General features: G+C 51.8%; 9 protein-coding genes across 9 annotated transcripts; 4 read left to right on the top strand and 5 right to left on the bottom strand.

The window, feature by feature from the left end:
- Positions 1 to 309: 309 nt before the first annotated feature.
- Positions 310 to 2823, bottom strand: BO83DRAFT_373924 (tubulin alpha chain). The gene is made up of 7 exons (XM_025530075.1): positions 2769 to 2823; positions 2461 to 2588; positions 2344 to 2384; positions 2200 to 2226; positions 2031 to 2106; positions 994 to 1948; positions 310 to 925 (listed from the first exon to the last, which is right to left on the bottom strand). Exons 2-7 carry the CDS (start codon positions 2483 to 2485, stop codon positions 703 to 705), a joined length of 1347 nt encoding a protein of 448 aa, XP_025393107.1. The 5' UTR covers positions 2486 to 2588; positions 2769 to 2823; the 3' UTR covers positions 310 to 702.
- A 222-nt stretch (positions 2824 to 3045) lies between these two features.
- On the top strand, positions 3046 to 4504 carry BO83DRAFT_373926 (uncharacterized protein). The gene is made up of 3 exons (XM_025530076.1): positions 3046 to 3244; positions 3305 to 3731; positions 3826 to 4504. Exons 2-3 carry the CDS (start codon positions 3405 to 3407, stop codon positions 4357 to 4359), a joined length of 861 nt encoding a protein of 286 aa, XP_025393108.1. The 5' UTR covers positions 3046 to 3244; positions 3305 to 3404; the 3' UTR covers positions 4360 to 4504.
- On the top strand, positions 4245 to 4801 carry BO83DRAFT_1843 (uncharacterized protein). Its single transcript, XM_025526497.1, has one exon. The coding sequence runs from the start codon at positions 4410 to 4412 to the stop codon at positions 4704 to 4706; it is 297 nt and encodes a 98-aa protein (XP_025393109.1). The 5' UTR covers positions 4245 to 4409; the 3' UTR covers positions 4707 to 4801.
- erdS (aspartyl-tRNA synthetase, cytoplasmic) lies at positions 4547 to 8136 on the bottom strand. Its single transcript, XM_025530077.1, has one exon. It carries the CDS (start codon positions 7753 to 7755, stop codon positions 4897 to 4899), a length of 2859 nt encoding a protein of 952 aa, XP_025393110.1. The 5' UTR covers positions 7756 to 8136; the 3' UTR covers positions 4547 to 4896.
- A 172-nt stretch (positions 8137 to 8308) lies between these two features.
- BO83DRAFT_373928 (lipase) lies at positions 8309 to 10038 on the top strand. The gene has a single exon (XM_025530078.1). The coding sequence runs from the start codon at positions 8693 to 8695 to the stop codon at positions 9755 to 9757; it is 1065 nt and encodes a 354-aa protein (XP_025393111.1). The 5' UTR covers positions 8309 to 8692; the 3' UTR covers positions 9758 to 10038.
- A 445-nt stretch (positions 10039 to 10483) lies between these two features.
- Positions 10484 to 13375, bottom strand: BO83DRAFT_373929 (rDNA-binding RNA polymerase I transcriptional factor). The gene has a single exon (XM_025530079.1). The coding sequence runs from the start codon at positions 13035 to 13037 to the stop codon at positions 10905 to 10907; it is 2133 nt and encodes a 710-aa protein (XP_025393112.1). The 5' UTR covers positions 13038 to 13375; the 3' UTR covers positions 10484 to 10904.
- A 208-nt stretch (positions 13376 to 13583) lies between these two features.
- BO83DRAFT_1920 (uncharacterized protein) lies at positions 13584 to 15134 on the bottom strand. The gene has a single exon (XM_025526557.1). It carries the CDS (start codon positions 14805 to 14807, stop codon positions 14064 to 14066), a length of 744 nt encoding a protein of 247 aa, XP_025393113.1. The 5' UTR covers positions 14808 to 15134; the 3' UTR covers positions 13584 to 14063.
- A 2700-nt stretch (positions 15135 to 17834) lies between these two features.
- On the bottom strand, positions 17835 to 19906 carry BO83DRAFT_373931 (rRNA-processing protein PWP1). Its single transcript, XM_025530080.1, has 2 exons — positions 19448 to 19906; positions 17835 to 19360 (listed from the first exon to the last, which is right to left on the bottom strand). Exons 1-2 carry the CDS (start codon positions 19708 to 19710, stop codon positions 18001 to 18003), a joined length of 1623 nt encoding a protein of 540 aa, XP_025393114.1. The 5' UTR covers positions 19711 to 19906; the 3' UTR covers positions 17835 to 18000.
- A 159-nt stretch (positions 19907 to 20065) lies between these two features.
- On the top strand, positions 20066 to 20835 carry BO83DRAFT_373932 (COX assembly mitochondrial protein). Its single transcript, XM_025530081.1, has 2 exons — positions 20066 to 20193; positions 20291 to 20835. Exons 1-2 carry the CDS (start codon positions 20160 to 20162, stop codon positions 20566 to 20568), a joined length of 312 nt encoding a protein of 103 aa, XP_025393115.1. The 5' UTR covers positions 20066 to 20159; the 3' UTR covers positions 20569 to 20835.
- The last annotated feature ends 84 nt before the right edge of the window (positions 20836 to 20919 follow it).

Raw genomic sequence — 20919 nt, forward strand, 5'->3', positions numbered from 1 at the left:
CCCCCCCGGGCGGTCAGTCAGTCAGTCACTCAAGTACTACCGACGTCAGTCCCGTTCATTTCCCAGTCTCTCTCCACCCTCCCAGGGTCCATGGATTACTTACTCCCTGGGGGCTCACCCGGTCGGCACGAATCCGACTGATGTATGCACCTCGGCGGAAGCTGTTCCTCCTTTTCTGGATGTGGCGTAATTTAGAGTAGGATCTCATAGAGTTTACTTTCCCATCTCAAAAGCCATCCCTCCCATTCTACCCCCATTCACTCCCTTTCACCATGCAATACGAACCACGGGAGAGTACTGGTAACAGCTTCATATCCTCGCTCATCGTCATTTTCTTCTCATTTTACCATTACAGGGATAATCATCAATTCGCTCGAAACCTGCAAAATGTAGATTACAATTCTGTTAGGCGCCCAAAAATCCTGCACATGTGGTTCGAACGAGCGAGTAAATTTCAGCGCTGCTTCAAGGGATATTAGAAAATATACTCAGACAAAAAGAAAACATAGTCTGTACTACGGAGCCAAGCTTCTCCTTCCTATTTGCATGCAGCCAGAGTCCCGCTGCTCATTTGGGTATACAACCTTGGCCAACGCCTTGCCCCAACGGATCAATTCACACTGCTTCAGGGCCAGCCACGGCTTCCACCCGGACGGCCCGGCCGGACCCCCCGCGGGACTCCCGCCCAAAATTCGGTCAGATCTAGTACTCGGCCTCAACCTCCTCCTCCAGGGAGTCGCTGGCAACCTCCTCGTAATCGCGCTCGAGGGCAGCCAGGTCCTCACGGGCCTCGGAGAATTCACCCTCCTCCATACCCTCACCAACGTACCAGTGGACGAAAGCACGCTTGGAGTACATGAGGTCGAACTTGTGGTCGAGAGCGGACCAGGCCTCGGAGATGGCGGTGGTGTTGGACAGCATGCAGCTATAATGGTTTTCCGTTAGCTTGCTTACTCCTTTAAAAATAAGCATATAAAATGGAGAAGAACTTACACAGCGCGCTTGAGGTTGGCAAGGTCGCCGTTGGGGACCTGCTGGGGAGGCTGGTAGCAGATACCGATCTTGAAACCAGTAGGGCACCAGTCGACGAACTGGATGGTGCGCTTGGTCTTGAGCGTGGCGACGGCAGCGTGCGTCTCCTTGGGGACGACATCACCACGGTACAGCAGGCAAGTGGCCATGTACTTGCCGTTGCGGGGATCACACTTAACCATCTGGTTATTGGGCTCAAAGCAGCTCATGGTGATCTCGCTGACGGAGTTGGACTCGTGGGAAGCCTTGTCCGCGGAGATGACGGGGGCGTAGGCCACCAGAGGGAAGTGGATACGGGGGTAGGGGACCAGGTTGGTCTGGAACTCGTTGAGATCGACGTTGAGGGAACCGTCGAAACGGAGAGAAGCGGTGATGGAAGAGACAACCTGGGCAATCAGGCGGTTGAGGTTCTCATAGCTGGGGCGTTCAATACCGAGGTTGCGGCGGCAGATGTCGTAGATGGCCTCGTTGTCAACCATGAAACTGCAGTCGGAGTGCTCAAGGGTGGTGTGGGTGGTGAGGATAGAGTTGTAGGGCTCAACAACGGAGGTGGCGTTCTGAGGAGCAGGGTAGACGCAGAATTCCAGCTTGGACTTCTTGCCGTAGTCAACGGACAGACGCTCCATCAGGAGAGCACCAAAACCGGAACCGGTACCACCACCAAAGGAGTGGAAGACCAGGAAACCCTGGAGACCGGCGCAGTTGTCGGCAACACGGCGGACCTTGTCGAGGACCTGGTCGATCATCTCCTTGCCGACGGTGTAGTGACCACGGGCATAGTTGTTCGAGGCATCCTCCTTGCCAGTGATCATGTTCTCGGGGTGGAAAAGACTGCGGTAGGTACCGGTGCGGACCTCATCGACAACATTGGGCTCAAGGTCGCAGTAGATGGTGCGAGGAACGTACTTGCCCTGACCTATACATCATAATTTGTTAGGGTGGGCTGCAGGCGAAAGGAGAGCAGGGTGCACTGAGTGGGGAGAGCTATGGAAACGTACCAGTCTCGGAGAAGAAGGTGCTGAAACCATGGTCGGGGTCATCCTTCTTGCGCTCCTCGGTCAAGTAACCGTCGGCCTGGCATCAGCAAGCAAAGGTCAGTGGGATTGCTCATGGATGTGGAGTGGCAACGCTCGACAAAAGCGTGCCTAGGCGTTTGTTTTCACATACCTGGATACCGTGCTCAAGGCAGTAGAGCTGAACAACATCGTTAGTCCACTGTTTATCCCCATAATTCATGGCATATGCCCATGTTGTTGACTTCAGAATATTGTTTCAGGGAAGGAGGGGTCGATTCCCCCTGTTTAAACATACCTCCCAGCAGGAGTTGGCGATCTGGCAACCAGCCTGACCAACTGTGAGGGGGGAAACACAAACATTAGTGACCACGCGAAAAATCAAGTGGCGGCGAGGGAAGGATTGGGCACAAACCGTTCAAAGAAATAACTTCTCTCATTTTGGCGAGTCGAATTGATAAGTTTCAGATAGTGATTGATGGAGGGACACGGAGTGGGTGTGGAATGTGGACAGAGGGAAAAATTAAAATACCCAAGGGCGATCTGTACGGGGGTTTCAGGGGTAAAGTTAGTAACCTAACGAGCCACCACAACACAGGGCACGAAAGGGGGTTAATTGAAGAGGGTGAATTGGATGAAGAGGGAGGGAAAGGAAGATTCAAGGGAAAGGGAACAGGTGGGAAATTAGTAAAAACGGGGGGGAGGGAGGGAGAGGCCACGAACCCTGGGGAACTGTTTGGTTAGTGACAATGGAGGAGCAGGACGAGAATCGGTCGACTCGATTTGTTGTGGTCTTTCATGCGCTGTCAACCCAACGATGCCGCCGTGGTTGATCCGTCCGTTGGGTCGCGTTGGGCTATGAGCCTTCTGATTGGCTTCTGCCCACCTGGCGGTCAACAGCTGAGTCAGCACCCTGTTCCGGTTAAGATCTGGTCACGTGGATATCAGTGACGGCATGACGAAAGATCGCCGAACATCAGCCGGATCATCGCAGTCCATGGATTGCTCACCACCATTACCAATGCAATGGCCATGTTTTCTTCTCTCAATTGATCCCTGTCCTCGTCCTACACCTTCTGAATCTTCAACATATACGCCCATATCAAACACGAATATCCCTGAAATCAAACATCAAGAATATTCCTTCTTCCACTTTTCACCGCAGCTCCGATCTAGATCTTCAGCAAAGCTTCAGACAAGTACCTATCCCAATCCCACACTTTCCACACGATATCAAGTCCTCTAACGCAACACCGCAGGCCCATTACAGCTTTTGTTTCATTCTACCTCCAACAATGACCATATAAAACAATACTGCACACCACGAAACACCCCCTCATCGACCATAACCAACCAACAATGCCTCTCACCCTTCCCCTCCTCCCCCGCCATGTCCCCTCCTCTATCCCTTACCTCCTCCTCGCTTTCCTCCTCTTCACGACCCTCGCAACCGCCAACGTCGAAAAGACCATCTTTTTAGCCCCTCCCCCTACCACAATTCCAACCCCACATCCCCCAATCGACGACCTAGGTCTCGCGCGCCTCTCCCCCTCTCACCCCATCATCCGAACACACCTCAACGCATCCTTCCCGACCCAATCCTCACCAGGGACTGAATCCTGGTTCTTCCTACAAAACCTGACACCTGGTCGACGCTATGAAGTACGCATATGCTGGCTAGCAACTGTACGTGACCCTTCCACCCTATTCCCACTGAACCCCAAATCCACCCATCTACCCTCATACCTAGTCTATACTAAGTCTGTGAAAAAAAAAAAAGCAACCAACATCCTTCACCCTAACAACATACACCCTCTCGCACGCCCTCTCAGACACCTTCCTCCTCTCCTCCATAACAAAGTACTCCTCCCTGCGCCTCGCCAGCACTCCAAACTCCGAACTCAACCTCGACCTCGACGACACAACCACCACCAACTTCAACCCCGAAATCCCCCTCGACAGCAACGAGCCCATCACAGACTCTGTTTTATTCCTACGTATCCGCGCCGCGGCAGACTACTACACTACGGATAAGGAGCTGATGACACATGTGCCGCCCGTGGCGGTGGATGTGATTCTAGATCCGTTTCTGGGGAATGTGTTTCCGAGGTCGTTGGTGCCGACGGCGTGCTACGGGGTGATTGTGGCCGTGGTGGCTGTTTTGGTTGGGAAGTGGGTGGTTGGGGAGTTAGGAAGAGTGGTAGATGACATGGCTGAGGAGAGGGAGAAGGAAGAGGGAGATGAGGATGTGGATGGGGATGGGGATGGGGAGGTAGTAGTAGATGGGGTGAGAGAGGGTAAGAAGGTGCGGTGATTTATGATCTTTGAACGGATATATACATGCGTGCATGATGATTACTGTGGATGATATTTGCATATTGGTATATTACTACTTTCGGCACTTGTATGATTATTGTTTACATATTTTCAATTTACCCAGATTTAGTGACAAATTATCACGACATTCTTTTTTTTTTTTTTTTTCAACATCAAGGACATCCATACATACATACAACATGGCTTCATTACACAGGCGCTGCGTCTATCTTACCGTCTTTGTATGAAAGCACATCCAAAAACGAGAGGAAACACAGGACAAAAGTAGCCCTAAAACATACAGTCATATCCATCGCTCCACGACCAAGACAACGAAAACAATAGGGGGAATATCTAATGCGAACCATCCATCCCAAGCAAATAAAGCACACAGTCATGACAAAACATAAAAAAAACACATCAAAAAGGCATACAGATCTACCTGTAGTCAGATCTCCATAACAAACACGCCATGATCTCATTCCAAGATTAGTAAGTAGAGTAGAGAGGGTATTCAAAATCGTCGGTAGATTGATCAATCTTCAAAGAAATGCAGCACCGCACGCATACCCTTACTGCCCAGGCCGTGCGGCGGATAAGCAATATAGAGCGGGTCGTCCTCGGCGCCAAGCTTAGCCCGGAACTCACTCTTGCGCACCAGATGGAACTGCTTGGCCATGGTGTCGTAGGTGTGCTGGAGCATCTTGATGCGCGCGCCGCGGAGGTTATGGCCGGGGGTCAGCGAGGACATAGCGCCGGCGCCGAATGTGAGGGACTTGACACCAGCGGCGGCGGCTGTTTGAATGGCGTGGGTGACGATGTGTTCGATAACGCCGTTAGGGGAGCCCGGGAAGTCGAAGCTGTATTTGATCTGCATGCCGTGGACGGGGGCGAGCGTGGCCAGGGCGACAAAGGCGCAGATGGTGCCCTCCTTGTCGACGGCATAGAAGTACCAGCGGTGCGCGGGATCGCGCCAGGGGCGGATCTCGGACAAGTGTACCTGTGTGCCCTTGCGGTTGTTGAGCCAGTCCTGGACGCGCTGGTCGATCTTCTGGCGGACCTCGTCGGAGACCATCTCGCCTCTATTCACGGTCACAATCTTGACGCCCTCGCTTTCGGCGTGTCGGATCTTGCGAGCGATTTCGCCGTCCGAAGCTGCCATGTTGCGGGCTGGGTTTACGCGCTCCTCGGCAATGCAGGACAAAGTTCGCCAGCCCATGCGCTCGCCTAGGATGGTCTCGACTTCCGCGGAACAGAGCAGCCAAACGGGCTTGTACTTTGTCTCGCGCCGCAGCCACTGCAGGAACTGTGTGATCACTTGGCGGTACTGCTTGGGATCGCACAAGGGGTTGCCAGGAATGATCACATAGTTGCTGGTGCTAGGCACGTAGGAGATAGCGGCACCCGTGCCCATGTCACGCCAGATCTTGAAGCGCTCATCGCCCCAGGAAGTGGAGGTAGCATCGCCGTAATTGGCAATAAGATGCTCGAGCGGCTGGAGCTGACTCGTATCCTGTGCGATGGCACCCTTCCTGTCGCGCGCCCACGGAGGATCAATAGTCGATGACTCTGGGTGCCGCAATTGTGCCTCCACCGGCTTGGCCGGAAAGCTGCGGGGGTCGCGAGGGAAGAGGGATGCTAGGCGGATATTGCCCAGTTTCAGAAGCAGCATCAGCAGACGCTCCAGACCAACACCTGCTCCAGCGTGGGGTGGCGCACCCCAACGGAAGCCCTCCATATAGTCTTCCATGGTATCGGGGTCGATGCCCGAGCGACGCATGTTCTCCTCCAGCATGTGGGGGTCGTGGATACGCTGGCCACCAGAGACGATCTCCTGACCGCGAATGAAGATGTCGAATGAGTTGGTGTATCGATCATCCTCGGGGTCGGGCATGGTATAAAAGGGACGTGCGCTGGCAGGGAATTTGTCAAGGATGTAGTAGTCAGTGCCATACGTCTCCTTGACCAACTCACCCAGGCGAATCTCATCGCGAGTGTGGAGGTCCTCATCGTCTGGCAGCGGGTTGCCATCCTCGTCGCGCCAGCCAGAGTCATTCAACATCTTGATGCCGTCCGAGAAGCGCAGGATGGGGGTCTTCTCCAGCCACACAACATCTTCTGATGGGAATTGGTGCTTCACAGTCTCCACCTCGCGGCGGTAACGACCATACACACCTTGAAGGATGGACTTGATAACCGCATCCAGCACTTCCAACATTTCATGGTAGTGCTCCTCAATGGCCATCTCAATATCCAACCCGGTATACTCAGTCAAATGGCGATGGGTATTGGAATTCTCCGCTCGGAACACAGCACCGATCTCGTATACACGACCAAAATCGGCGGCGATAGCCATCTGCTTGGCTAGCTGTGGACTCTGCGCCAGGAAAGCATCTCGCCCGAAGTACTGCACGTGGAAGACACTGGCGCCTGACTCGGTCGCCGAGCCTTGCAGTTTTGGCGTGTGGATCTCCATGAAGCCTTGCTCGTCGAGAGCAAATCGGAAGAGGTTGCAGATGGCGGATTGAATGCGGAAGATGGACTGAGAGGTCGGGGTGCGCAAGTCGAGTAAACGATTGGTGAGACGAACGCGATCGGGGATGTGACTGCGGCGGCCTTCGATGCGCTCCTCTTCGGCCGTCTGGATCTCTGCCTCATAGATACTAAATGGGACAGGCTCCTCGCGACGCACGACCTGGTGCAGCTCGTCGATGGAGATCTCGACGTCGTGGATGGTACAGCCCAGAATCGGCACCTGAGGCTTCTGTATAGTTCCCCGGACACGGACAATGGAACCCAAACGCAGATGCTCGGCCCAGTGAATCATGGCAATGGACTTGACACCTGCCTCCTCATGCAGAACACCTTGGAAGGTGAGCAGCTGCTGGCGGAATACTAGGAAGACCAGCTTGGCACTCATGCGGCGGATGATATGTAGACGAGCTGTGAAACAGATCTGCTGGCCCACCAAGGACTCGGAGATGGCATCTAGATTGGTACGGACCTCACGAGGGCGTGTCCGGGACTGTATCAGCGGCAATTCGCCATAGCGAGCCTTCATCTCTGAGGTCTCCTCGCGGATGGCATTAGCGACTTCCTCCTTCCGACGCGAATCGGATTCGTCGGAATGACGCTCCTCGCTCAGACGGGACTTCTCTTTGCGCTGTTTACGTGCCAGGCGTTTCTGCTGATTCTTGCTGATGCTTCCAGGCGATGAAGAGTCATCGGAGCCGTCATCGGAGGAAGAGACATAGTCGCGATCGCGCAGGAAGTTGCTGAGGATGCTGCGGCGGGGAGACATGGATGCAGCCGAGGCCGGGGTACTGTGACTCGACTCATCGTCGGAAGTCGACTTGTTGGGTACAATCTTGGAGAGCGCACGTTTGATAGACATGATGGGGGCGGGAGGATGGGAGTCAACTCCCATGTGATGTGATAAATAGGATTGAATGGGTAAAGATGAGGAAGAATGACCGTCAATGACGGGGGCAGATGAGAGGGGGGAGGAGGATGGAGGGGGAGAGAGGGTACCGTCAGCGCTTATAAGTAGAAGGAAGAGTTGGGTTGGGCTCAGGGTTTTCCAAGACAATTAAGGTTAGTAGGAGAGCTTAGCAGGGGCCTTACAAACCCAAGAGTTGGCCAGAATGTGAGAGAAGTAGTCGAATTATTCATAGCATAAGCGTGCAAAGTAAAAGAAGAAATACGAGGGAGCAAATAAAGGCTGGCGGGTCGATCCCGAGGCAGTGATGTCATGCTTGTGATGATGCAAAACCCGGGATATCAATTAAAACACTATGTAATAATAATAGATTACAGAGTAGTGGAAACAGGGTCCAGTTCAGGAATGAAGGACCGATGATGTGGTCCAAGACTCTTTTTGCCAACTACTAGAGCTGTTCTCATTCCCAATTCTAATTTCCTCTTTTTTTTTCCTTGTCAACTTCTTGCATAAACTGCATAACTACCTTTCTGTGTCATCTCAGCCATCATCTCTTGGCTTCTTCTTACTTTGGATCTTCGTCTTCCTCGGCAGCTGCTTTCCGTGGATCAGACGGCCCTTAATCCCTCTCCAAACGTAAATTAATCGCCTTCCATTCCAATCAACTGATTGCTATTCTTGAACGGAAGGTCAGGTCAGGTTTGGGTTGCCTCCGACTTTCCGGGCGCTCCCTCGGAGTTATCCTCAGAGTTAACTCTTTGCATTCTCACACACACACTCTCTCTCTCTCTGTCTCTTCCCCCAATCTGTTCCTGCCTCGGATCTCTCGTAACTTTCTTTCCTACAACTTACCTCTTTTAAACTCTTCTCTCCGCTGTATGGCCATTCCATCATGCCGTCTTCCCGCTGGTGGCTCTATGTCCAAGCCATTGTCTGGCGCTTTTTAATGCGCATTGGCATGTTCCTGCACGATGTCACTCCTCCGCGACCTCCGCGGCCTGCCTTTGTTCGCACTATTCCCACCGGTTCGGGTCAGATCCGTCTCTGCTTCTACACGCCACCCAACTACCCCATCACTCGCAAAGAAGGTCGTCGTCTGCCCGTCGTGGTCAATTTCCATGGAGGAGGCTTCACGCTAGGATGCCCCACCGATGATAGTCGCTGGGCGCAGTGTGTGCTCGGGGAAGTCGGTGCCGTGCTGGTCAGCGTCGGATACCGTCGTGCTCCCGAACATCCGTTTCCCGCCGCCGTTGACGACGGCGTCCTCGCCCTGCAGTATCTCGCTGCCCACGCCGTCGAGCTGGGCTTGGACGTCTCGCGCATCGCCCTGTCCGGCTTCTCCGCTGGTGGTAACCTCGCCATCACCGTACCCCTCCGCCTGCGCAGTATCCTCAGTGAGCAGCAACAGCAGCAGCAGCAACGCGACCAACAAGACGTCCTCGAACCTCGCAGCAGTCCGCCCAACTTGGGCCCCTACGACTCCACCCAGCAGCTAGTATCCGCCGCCTCCACCAGCGAACTCAACATCGTCGCCCTCTTCTGCTGGTACCCAATCCTCGACTTCGAAGAGTCGCGTGACCATCGTCGCGCCATGAGCCTTATGCCCAGTAAGACCCTCCCAGCCTTCTTCACCGATCTCTTCGATGAATCCTACCTGCCGACGCGCGAGGAGCGGGTCTCGCCCTATGCGTCGCCTGTGCACGCCACGGATGAGATCCTCGCCGATGCCCTGCCGCACGATATCTTCTTCTATATCTGCGAATGGGATATGCTTCTCAAGGAGGGCCAGGTGTTTGTGCGACGTCTGCAGAATATCAACAAACATGTCCGCGCCATGATGATCGAAAAGGCGCCCCATGCGTGGGACAAATCGCCCAATCCGTTCCGCGATCAGGATAAAGTTGATATTCTCTACCGCGATGCCTGTGCTGATATGAAGCATATCTTTGGTGCGTAGACCCATCCTCTTACCTCAGAGGATGGGCGGTACATATAACTCATTGCGTTTTTCTTTCTTCCCTTGACATCCTGGTCTGTATAAACTATCCCTTTCCCTTATACGTCCTATTAGTTTCATAACTCTTTTGGAGTCATTGGCGTTATTTTGGGTTTTCGATCATCATTAGAATCGTTACATCATCTTTACTACACACACACACATCTACTTGTACACTAGACGACGATCATTGATTACTACCGAAGTTACTGCCATGCATAAGCGATTGACTTGCATTATCATTCCAAGAAACAATTGGCGGGTAACAGCCAATGGTTCTAACAACTAGACCTTTCCTACCAATAGTAGTACTTACCCTTCCTATCGTACCATGTGCATTACATATAACATGTACTAGAAGCTCCTTCCTTCTCCACACTACTACTACCAGAAGTACTTAGTTGTAATTTCCAAATTATCACGGTACCAACATCTTCACATGTAGAAACGGGAAGCTCCCTCCTCTTCCTCTTTTACATGATGATCAGTAAATCATTTCAATGTGCCGAGGTAGATAAAGTATGTTGAATTGAATTTGGACATCCATGTTGACACTCTTAGCTTTAGACAGGTACTCGATCTAATCATTTTGATCGGTCGAACCAGGTAACGAACAACTACGAACTATCACTGGTCTTTGATGTTTACATGCGTCCAGGAGTTTTTAATTTTTGAAATTTGTTGATTGTTCATTCTCTTCTACCCCGCAGATGTCATCATACATCCATCTGTCCATTCCATCCATCATCGTCCATCGTCCATATCATTATAGAAACCATCACGATACCAGTCTCACTGTAGCAGACCTGGCAACGTAGACACAGGTAGATAACAAGCAGGCATATGCGACATATGCATGCGTTATAAATCAAATCAAATCAAATCAGTATCCGTACGCCGCGCTAAATTCCCACCCATGAAACCAACAAAAACTAGATATCAAGAGAACTTTTCTTCTTTTCAGAGGAACATGAAAACCTGCTGAGATGGCATAATCGCAAACAGATTGGGGGTATTGTGCTCGCCAATAGAACGAGAGACAGATAGAGAAAGAGAGAGAAATAAAGAAGCACTTTTAAGAGTTGTTCTTTTGAAAGGTCTTGACGCATCACAATTCGTCATCCGTTTCGGTCCCATCGCTGAGGTCTTCATCCGACTCGTTGTCGTCCGCTTCGCTGTCCGAGTCATCGTCTTCATCTAGACCTGGGATGCCGCGCCAGTGGACGTAGTCGTTCTCCACCCAGCGTCGGCTGCGCGGGAGCTGGTAGGGGTCAAAGGGGAAGTAGGCGTCTAGTTGGTAGCCGAGATCGTCGCCGGCGCGAATCTCCCGCTCGACCTGGCTGAAGCGCGGATCGGCCATGGCGCCGATGCTGCGATACGAGGACACGCGCAGTCGCTTGTTTGTCTCCAGGATGCTGAACACGTACATCAGGTTGAAGTGCTGCGACATCCGCGCGAACTGGGACACGATCGCGGGCGAGCACACCTTCAGCGGGTTCAGCTTGGAGTGGATGGCCTGGTGCAGCACTTCCTTGACGGAGGGCGGGAACATAATGTCCTCCGGCTCAAGCTCGTCGACTTGGTCCGGAGTGTCGCCCTCCAGCGCAGCGGTGGTCAAGTCTCGCCAGCGGAAGCAGAAGATGTAGAGCAGGGCCTGAGCCGTGGAGTAAAAGGGGCCATAGCGGCGGAGGTCGGGGCCCCGGCAGGTAGCTTCATAATCAAGACGGAGGCTGTTCAGATACGTGCCCAGCAAATCGAACACATCCCGGACAACCTCGCCAGAGATATGAGCTCCGCGAGCAACGAAGCTGGCGAGATAAGCAGCAGCTGATTGGCGCATGATGGCAGGCTGCGTCTTGTTGAAGATAAGCTCGGTGCACATCGCGGCAAAGCGGTCCACAAGGATGGGGGATGACTGGGAGAAGTGGAAGAGGAGGAACTGGGAGTGGCGCGAGCGGTATGTGGGAAGAATAATGTTCTGGAAATGGCTCATCAGAAGATCAAAGGCATTCTCCTTGTCGTCCAGGGAGCCCAGCGTGAACGGAGGCGCATAGTATTCGAACATGGTGTCGATCATGCCATCCAGCTTGAGGATGTTGTCCCGAATGGCCTTGATTCGTTTGGATTCATCGTCTACCGAATCGTCACTAAGGACGGAATCGTTGTCATCGTCGTCTTCCGCATCATCTTCCTCGATCATGACTGATTCCGGAGAGACTCCCTGCAGGACATCCTCACCGACTTCATCCTCGATGTCCTCCAGGTCCACTTGAATGTGAACGTCAATCTTGACAAGCTTTTCCGTAATCAGGGAAAGAATATCACCCTGAAGCTCCGGGGCATAGCTGATCACTCGAATGAGGTTCCGCGTATACGCAATGTTGGCCTTGGCCGAATCGGAAGCAAACGGAAATTGAGCAGACAGAAGAGGCGACAGCGTTCCACTACCAGACGGAATCAACTGCATAACATGGCGCAAAGCCAAGTGCACGCGGGAGTAAAGCACGGGCACATGCACAGACGGGTAACCTGGGATTTTCCCCGTGTCCTTGGGAAGCTCCCCCAGAAAGTTGACCAGCATTTTGAGCACAGCCCCCAGATAGCTGCCCTGGGCAGCGGCAAGGTTACCGAGAAAGCGTATATACAACTTGATGTACGACTCGTCCCGGCCCAGCCATACGCTATTCAGCACAGCTTGGACCAGTCCGTTGCAACTGCGATCCAAGGACGCAACATTTGACAAAAGACCCAGGAGATGATATCTCAAGGACGTATGTGTAGGTACATCGTAGGCAAACATGTTGTCCTCATCCCGGCGCCGCGGGTCCACCGCAAAAGTCTCCTTGATGTGGTCGTACGCCTCGCTGTCAGTGCCAGAGACATGCCGTTGGATGGCCCTGCGCACCTCCTCGCGGACGACGGCTGCGCTCTTCTCTGGCTTCCGTTCCGGCTCAGGTTCCTCTTTATATGGCACCATTAAAACCTCCTTATCAAACTTCACTCGCGTCCGCTTCCGAGGACTCGGGCTGGTTTCCGCGTCGGATGAGGACGACGGGGACAGGGAGAGATCGCTGTAGTCGTCTCCCATCATCATTCTGTGCTTAATCCCAGTCGTGGATGGGGTGCTCTTAGGCGTTTTTAGAATGGACACAGGTGATGATGTAACTAGCATCTTGGATGAATTGGTCGTCGGCCTGGGTGCGATCGTTGCGGTGCGGGAGGCGGTGGCAAGGACGACCATGCCAGGATCGACGGTTCTATAATAATGAAATGGCTGGGGAGTGCTTGAAACAGGACCCCAGATCCAATCATGAGTTGCACTCTCACAGTATCACACGCGAGGAGTGGGATATTAAGAGATGGGAGCAGATCTTGTAAGCAGAGCACACGACCCGACCAGTTGTAAGTCGAGAGATGATCCACCTGCTGTTGCTACAGATAACAAGCGCGCTTGGGAGTAAGGAAGACGAAAGATACCTTCATCGGACTGTCCAGCACACGCACTCTGAGAACACTGCGATGCACGAGTGTGTGAGAGGGAGACAGACCAGCAGTCGAAGGGGAGCCCGTCTGGAGTAAGAACTAGGAAGAAAGCAGACGAAGCGGAGAAGCAGAAACTCAGTGAAATTTTTTGGGTGTGGGGCGTATGTGGAGCCTCAGGCTGCCAGCTCGTGACCAGCGCGTGACCAGCGCGCAACAGCCTTACCCGATCGGGTTATACATTTCTTCGAAGTCCACCAGACGGATCAAGAAAAAGAGATACTGTACGCAAATGTATGCACATGCATGAGATGCAGAACTTTCTGATGTATCATTCCATTGTTACAAGATAAATCCAATAAAAGCAATTCTGGCAAGTGTCTTTCGCATTCAAAACGACGCTAAGAAGTATACAGATCCGAGAACCTCGTTAGACATGTCAGAGTCCGTCACATAGCCAGTCAGCAAAGCGAATAATTCGATCCACGCAACATGGAACCACCATCCTGCAACCAGTAAATAGAAAGAAAAAAAAAAGCAAATCTGGGGATGATAGATCAAGCTCCTCCCAGTGGTATCTAGCTAATTCAAAAAAAAAGATGAAACCGACTAATTAGATCACAAGACATTAAAGAGTGAATATGAGTGGGTCATGGCACAAGTCAATCCTGGCGAGGGAAGGAAATATCCAGTTCCTATCCAGAGCCCTCCAGGCGGAATCCCTCGGAAGTCAAAAAAAGTAAAGAAAAGATGGTAGAGAAAGTAAAACAGCGAACAGGGTCATGATTCAGAGCCATGCCCCCGTACCTATCGGACCAAGATAATCATCAAAAACGCTGCCATAAAGGGCCTCGATCTCCACGAGATAGTCATCTGCGGTGAACTTCATTAATCCCTTATCTCGTAGAATCAACTCCTCATCGTCGAGTATACGGGTGCCACCGAACTCCTCAACCACCTCGTTCACTTGCTCGAGTTCCTTGCTAAAGGGATGGGGCTCGGCCTTGTAGCTATCCTGTGTCTGACGTGCAGCAGATGCATTGCGCAACGAGTTCAACGGAGGTGGGGATAGCCGAGACAAGGAACGCTGGCGAGCAAGCTCTTGGTGAGTCCGCTTTGTGTGGGAGAGCGCCCGTTTGGGAACTAGTGGCGCATCCGTAGAAGAGTTGGTCGATGTCGAGGAGCGAGGGTGGCTCGTGATGGTCGCAGATCGCTTCGGGAAATAGGATGGCAATGGGTTTGGCTCGATGGGCGACTCATCGGGTGTAGTCAGAGGCGACCCAAAACTGCGTTGCGTAAAAGACATTTCCGAATCGTCGGGCGACTGCAATGACGAGGTAGAAGACGAAGTTGCCGAGTGGATGTCAGGCGCGTTGTAAGCCAGCATGTTCGTCGTCGACAACAACTCCACGGGAGCCGAAATCTTGTCTCGATTGATCGGACCAGCGTGCTTATGTGGTTCCCGGTATGGCATTGGTGCCGAGACCTCGGGGCGCTTGCTGCGCTTGGTGAACGCTCTAGCCAAAGCCATGGTGACAATATTCGGGAAATTAAGGTGTAGTCGAGAATGCAATTGACGATAAGTGCTGGGAGGTGCAGACTAGGCGGTCGGACTCAGATATAATGGCGGATATGCAGCTGGCCGGGAAAGGTCGATAGTTGTATAAGCAATATTGCTTTTTGCTATTTTAGGGTTTTCCGTAACCGTCTCCTCGTTCGCGAGAGACTGACGCCTTTGGCGGTATAAGGAAAGAATGCTGATGGCCGATCGCGGGGTGGAGTAAGAGAAGGAATGGAAGATCGATCACCGGAATGTCCGTTATCAGATACAGTGGATGAGCTGTCAAACAAGAACCAAGTTGTCGCAGCGGAGAGGAAATCCGTGACTAAATGAAGGCAGAACTTCCTCTAATTTCTTCTTTCTCTTATTTTTTGATACCTATTTTTTTTCTTTGGCTTCTTTTTCCCTTGCACAGCAGAGAAAAATAATAAATAGGGCGGATGGAATGAGTGGTGGTGCTCGGGAAATGGAAGGTGGGCTGCTAGACTCAAGGGGGCGAAGAGATACTGCAGCAGCACGGTAGCACCACGGATAATGGTACAGGGAAGATCAGGGCGGACAACCAGGACGCGCCACGGGCGAGATGTGAATAGAATAAAATAAGGGTTGGGAAGAACTAAAAGTATGAAGGAAAGAATCCAGGATACACAGATCTGGGACTGGAAGAATGAAAAAGGATCAAAAAGGAATGGTGCAGGAAATAAATCGGAGTCCCCCAGGGAGGAATGGGGAAGGGAAAGTAAAGGTAAGAAGGAGAGAGGAGGAGAGAGAGAAAAGGGAAGGGAAGGAAAAAGGGAAGAGGGGGGAAAAGAGGCGAGTGAGTGAGTGAGTGAGTGGATGTAATGATGGATGAGGTGGATGGAACCACTCTCCCGCCGTGATTCTGGGCCTTGTCTTTACCCCCTCTTTTTCTTTACTTTACTCTTTTCTCAGGCTTCCTCTCTTGTCTCTTTCTCTCTTTCCAGTCCTCTGAGTGGGTACTAAAATTCAAGATGATGAATTTAAGCACGCAGAAAAGGGCTAATAGCAAGCCCTGATTCGACTGCTCTCTTTTCTCAGCGACCCAGTCAATAACCCTTGGATCGGATCCTTGAGTCGCGACTCGTTCGCCAGGGTCTTTAGCCGACCAACTGGAAGAGTGGGATAGAGTTATGAAAGTGGGAAAACTTTGCCTTCGGTATTTTCTCCAACGGTTCGCCTGGCCTTGTAATGATGCGGGCGATGGTCGAGAACCACCTGTTCGCCAAAAGTCAACCATGGATACGCATTCTACGGGGCTACGCAGCAAAGAAATAAGCGAAACAGCCAGCATAATAACAACAACGAACTACGGAGTCCTAATGCTTCCTCTTTTCTCCTCCTACATCTTTTTTTTTTCTCCGGTGCTCCGACGGAGACAAGCAGGGCAGTCAGGCGCGGCTAGTCGTGCGATTCGATTCGGTGGTCGGACGGACAGGACAGCCTTGACCATCTTCCCCCGGTCATTTGCTTTTGTCGGGTGGCCACCAACAAAAACAATAAAGGAAATTCAGGGACCGACCCAAAGCTTCATCCCGGCGCGTGTTTGGCGTATTGGATTTCAGGAGGTTAGAAATCTAAAATTCCACCCCCCCCCCTCCCTCCTACATAGTACTCAACGTACCTTGAAGAAAAAGAGAGAGCCCTTGATAGGGCGGGACTCTCCCGAGTATGCCTCCAGATATCTACTCCGTAGATAGTATAGACCGTCTAGTCTAGATTAAAAGCCGACCGAGCTCAAAAAACGATAGGAAGAATTATACACAGACTAAACCCAAGTGGGCGTCGTCAAACGGCAGCACCACCGAGGCTACACCAACTAAGGCCAAGTGGTGTCGGCTTGACGCCAGGAACGGCATCGCGGCTGGCCATTGGAAACCGCCATGTGCCCTGAGCGGTGGGGAATTGAAACAATCTGCCGTCTCAGCTGAAGGGGGAGGAGGGAAGTTGCACCTCATGCAACTAAACATGCTGGACATGACGTCGAAAGGAAGGAGTGTGAGTGGTTCTCCTACATACATCACGTCCGTCCTTGAAAGACAGGCTTAATCTCCTACTTACCTACCTACATACTTGGACCCTCTCTAATGTAGGTACCGTGCCTGTCGGATAGAATCCGCGATCCGTTCCATGAGGGTTCTTTTCTGAACAATGGAGTTGTACGTACCACCACACTAAACTAAAAACTAAGAGCCAGACGGAGATGCCGGGCGGGTCAAACCACTGAGTGCCTCTTTTTTTCTTTTTCGCTTTGTTTCCCCACCTGTGGGTCAACTTAATAAACTGGGCGGTGGTTTTCACCCGCTGATACACTTGTACACTTGACCTGTGCTTTTTTCGCCTCGATGTCCTTTTGTGAGGAGTATACTTTCTTGGTTTGCTGTGCGATGAGCTTCTGCTTCTCTATTTTATTTTGCTACTTTATTTCTAGGAGTAGGAATTAACATTAAACTCATTAGTCTCTTCTTACTATTATTTAATAAAAGTAAAGTGACCATCTACATAATAGTATGTAAGCACCTTACTCCGTACCGCACGCCAATACCTAACTAGAACCCCCGGACCCCATTGCTACCAAATTACTACTTTCCGGATGAAGTTTCCACGGCGGCTTTACTCCAGCAACAAATGTACGATGCAGATTAGAATTCTTCACCACGACCATCCTCATCTACTACCACACATCCTCCATCTACTTTAGGCCTTGCAGACGAGATGCTTGCTCTAAATGAAAAACGCAATCACCGGACCCGTCCACTCGCCTCATCCTGAGCATGTGATTGGTGTTCGAGACCGTATCAGACGATATCTGGTTTAGGTATTCTGCCGGTCGATCATTCACATTTATTCATCAATCACTTTCATCGCTTCCAGCTTATTCATCGACTTTCATTCCGTCCGTTCTCGTCAACCACATCTAAATTAACTGACTGACTACTCCGTACTAGTCAGGTCAGGTGAACTGTTATTGGGGTATCACAACGTTTTCATTGCAAAAGAGGTACTCTCAAAATATCTATCTATAAGTAGTAGAACTCCCGTAGATCCATTCTTTTTACTTCCTCCATCTTTTTTTTTGTTGCGGTCATTCAGGCTGAAGGCGTCCAAATTCAAGCTTCTTCTCGTTTTGTTGCATTGCATCTACTCAATCCTCATCCATCGACTCCCAGCCATCCGCACCTTGCGCCGCTCCAACCTCCTGCACGCCTTCCTCCTCATCCGACTCATCCTGATCGGGCTGAATACCGACCAGACGTTCCTGCACCTCTCCCTCCAGGGAAGGCATCCGCGAGACGAACGCCCGACGCACCGCCGCGTTGGTGGAGGTGTCCCAGATCTGGACCACGCCCTTGCTGCCCGCCACGGCGAGGCGGAAGCTCACATCAGCATCCGGTGCGAAAGTGGTCGAGAAGATCTTGCCCACTTCCAACTTGCGAGACACTACCATGCTGGGCTTGTCGTTCTCAACGTTCCAGAGCTTCACGGACTTGTCCGTTGATCCGGTCACCAGGTAGCCCGGCACGGTCGGGTTGACGTCGAACGACGACACCGATGAGTCGTGCGCCTGCAGCGTCCACACGGGCTTGGACTCCTTGGGCGAGGCGGGAATGTTGCGCACATCGTAGCGGTACACCATACCGGCATCTGTCGTCACGTAGAAGTAGTTCGGGTCGTGCTTGTCCCAGCGCACGTTCTCGACATCGGCATCCACGCCCCAGCGGGCCTTGGAGTCGGGGGCTCTCATATCCGCTGCAACCACGGTGCGGTCGTAACTACCGCTCAGCAGGACGGTAGACTCGGTCGGGTGCCATTCAAGCGCGCACACCTTGTCGGTGTGGTGGGAGTAGGACTTGGCGCACTTGGTGGTCTGGAGATCCCAGAGCTTTACGGTGCGATCGGCAGATCCAGAGGCCAGGAGGTTGCGGTGCTGGCGGTTCGCAGCCAGAGCGAGGATCGAGTCGATGTGGTATTCGTCGTTGGCCTTGGCCTTCTTCTTCTTGGACTTCTTCGCGCCGTTCTCGGCATCGGCACCGCCCTGTCCCAGGATCGCGTTGGGGTACATGCTGTCGACGACATCGAGATCCCAGATCTCAATGTCAGGCTCCATTGTTCCAATAGCCACAAAGTTGCCGGTAGTGCGGCCCTCGGCCGTCTTGCCAACGGGGATATCCAACCACTCCAACGCCAACGGGATAGCGGGAAGCATGATATCGTGGTGAACGTAGAGGTTATCGGCGGCATCCTCGTAGACGTAGACCTCCAAGTGAGCAACCTCGTCCTCAACCTTACCCGCCAACAGCAGGTTATCCGTCGGCATAATCTGCAGTTCCTCTCTCTCCTCATCCTCCTCCTCCGGCGGCATAACCAGGTACGGGTCCTCCTCGTTGGGCTGGTGGTAGGCGAGCGACTTGACATTGCCGAACATGGTAATCTTTTCGCCGTCCTCATCAACCTCGTCGCTGTCGTAGTGATCCAGATCGTATTCCTTGAGGTCGTCGTCATCACTTTCATCATCAAATGTTAGCATTCGTCCCTGTCTCTCGTTCCTTACCGCGAATTCCAATCCAAAGGTTTACAACAGGAAAACTCACTCCGCAGCACCATCCTTCTTCTCATCCTTCTCCTCCTCCTCCTTGGAATCGTCCTCCATGGCATCATCCGCACCCTCCTTCTTATCCTCCTCCTCCATCTCCTCATCCTCCTGCGCAGCCTTCAAATCACCCTGCGCCTCTTCAAGCTGCATGCGCGCAAGCTTCGATATACGATCCATTTCCTCCTCGTTGATCTCATATTTCGTAGGGAACTGGGCAGCGACTCCGCGCCGCACCCAAGCGGAAGTAGTAATCATAGACATCGTGAGAAGCAATCAATCGTGAATATAAAAGAAAAAAAGAAGAAGGATTGTGGAGATCCTGCCGTAGGCGATTTGCTCAACCTATACAGGTGCAAACTCGGACAGGAATATAAGACACAAGAAGAGGAAACCACAATTCCTCAACGGTCTAAATAGAAAAGAATGCCAACAGAAAAAAAAACCCCGTCGACAAGCAATTAGTTTAAAACTAATCGAAGAGGTTAAAAGTAAAGAAAAAAAAAAGAATAATTTTTTTTCTCTTTCCCCCGCCTGGCAGAATACTACCCGATAAGTCCTTCACCGCCCGGCTTTTACGGAAAGAAATCCTTCTCATTTCCATATATGGATCATTAATGCAGTTAGGACCCATTGCTGTATAGAACTTCAATTGATATCTCCATACATTTTAAACCCAACATACGATACGATACAGTTAAACAACAGTCAAGATGCATTCCCACCTTCACACCCCCTACAACGCAAGTACGTTACCTCTCTCCCCCCCATCTCTCCACCATCAACATCAAATCACATTATACCACACCACACCAAGCACCGAACTAACTTTCCCTCTCTACAGACTGCGAAGAAATCATGACCGCCCTCGACGAATGCCACGCACGAGGCTTCATCCACAAAGCCCTGGGTGGATGCAACGACGTCAAGCGCGACGTGAACAAATGTCTAGCGGCGGAGCGGTATGCGCGCGCAAAGCGCAACCGGGATGAGGCGAAAGAGAAGCGCAAGAAGATCGAGCGTATTTGGGCTGAGGAGAAGGCGCTTGCGGAGACGGGGTCGATTTCTTCGTTGACTTCTTCTGCTTCTGCTTCTTCGGGCTCGAGCTCGGCGGAGAAATAAATCTGTTATTTTGCGCTTGGTTGATGGGATAGGGTGGGGTGCTGGTAGTGGTACTGGTGGTGTGTATGATATGATTGATGTATGTGTCTGATGGGCTGGGTGCATGTGGGTTCCTTACTTTTGATTGGCGTTTTGGGATTATATTATATTATATCATATCATTCTCTCTCTTCTTATGGTGCTTCTTTGGGGTTGTATGTTGATGTTGTGCTGGGATGTTAGATGTTGGAATCGTTCTAACAATATCGATGATAAATACCTATACACAATTCATATGGACACTTTTTTTAATCTCGTCCGCCGAACGCCGTACCATGAAGTCAAGTTAAAAAAAAGAAGTAGCACCTTAGC

The sequence above is a fragment of the Aspergillus eucalypticola genome, assembly GCF_003184535.1.
Source record: "Aspergillus eucalypticola CBS 122712 chromosome Unknown BO83scaffold_1, whole genome shotgun sequence".
In the NCBI taxonomy this organism is placed as follows: Eukaryota; Fungi; Ascomycota; class Eurotiomycetes; order Eurotiales; family Aspergillaceae; genus Aspergillus; species Aspergillus eucalypticola.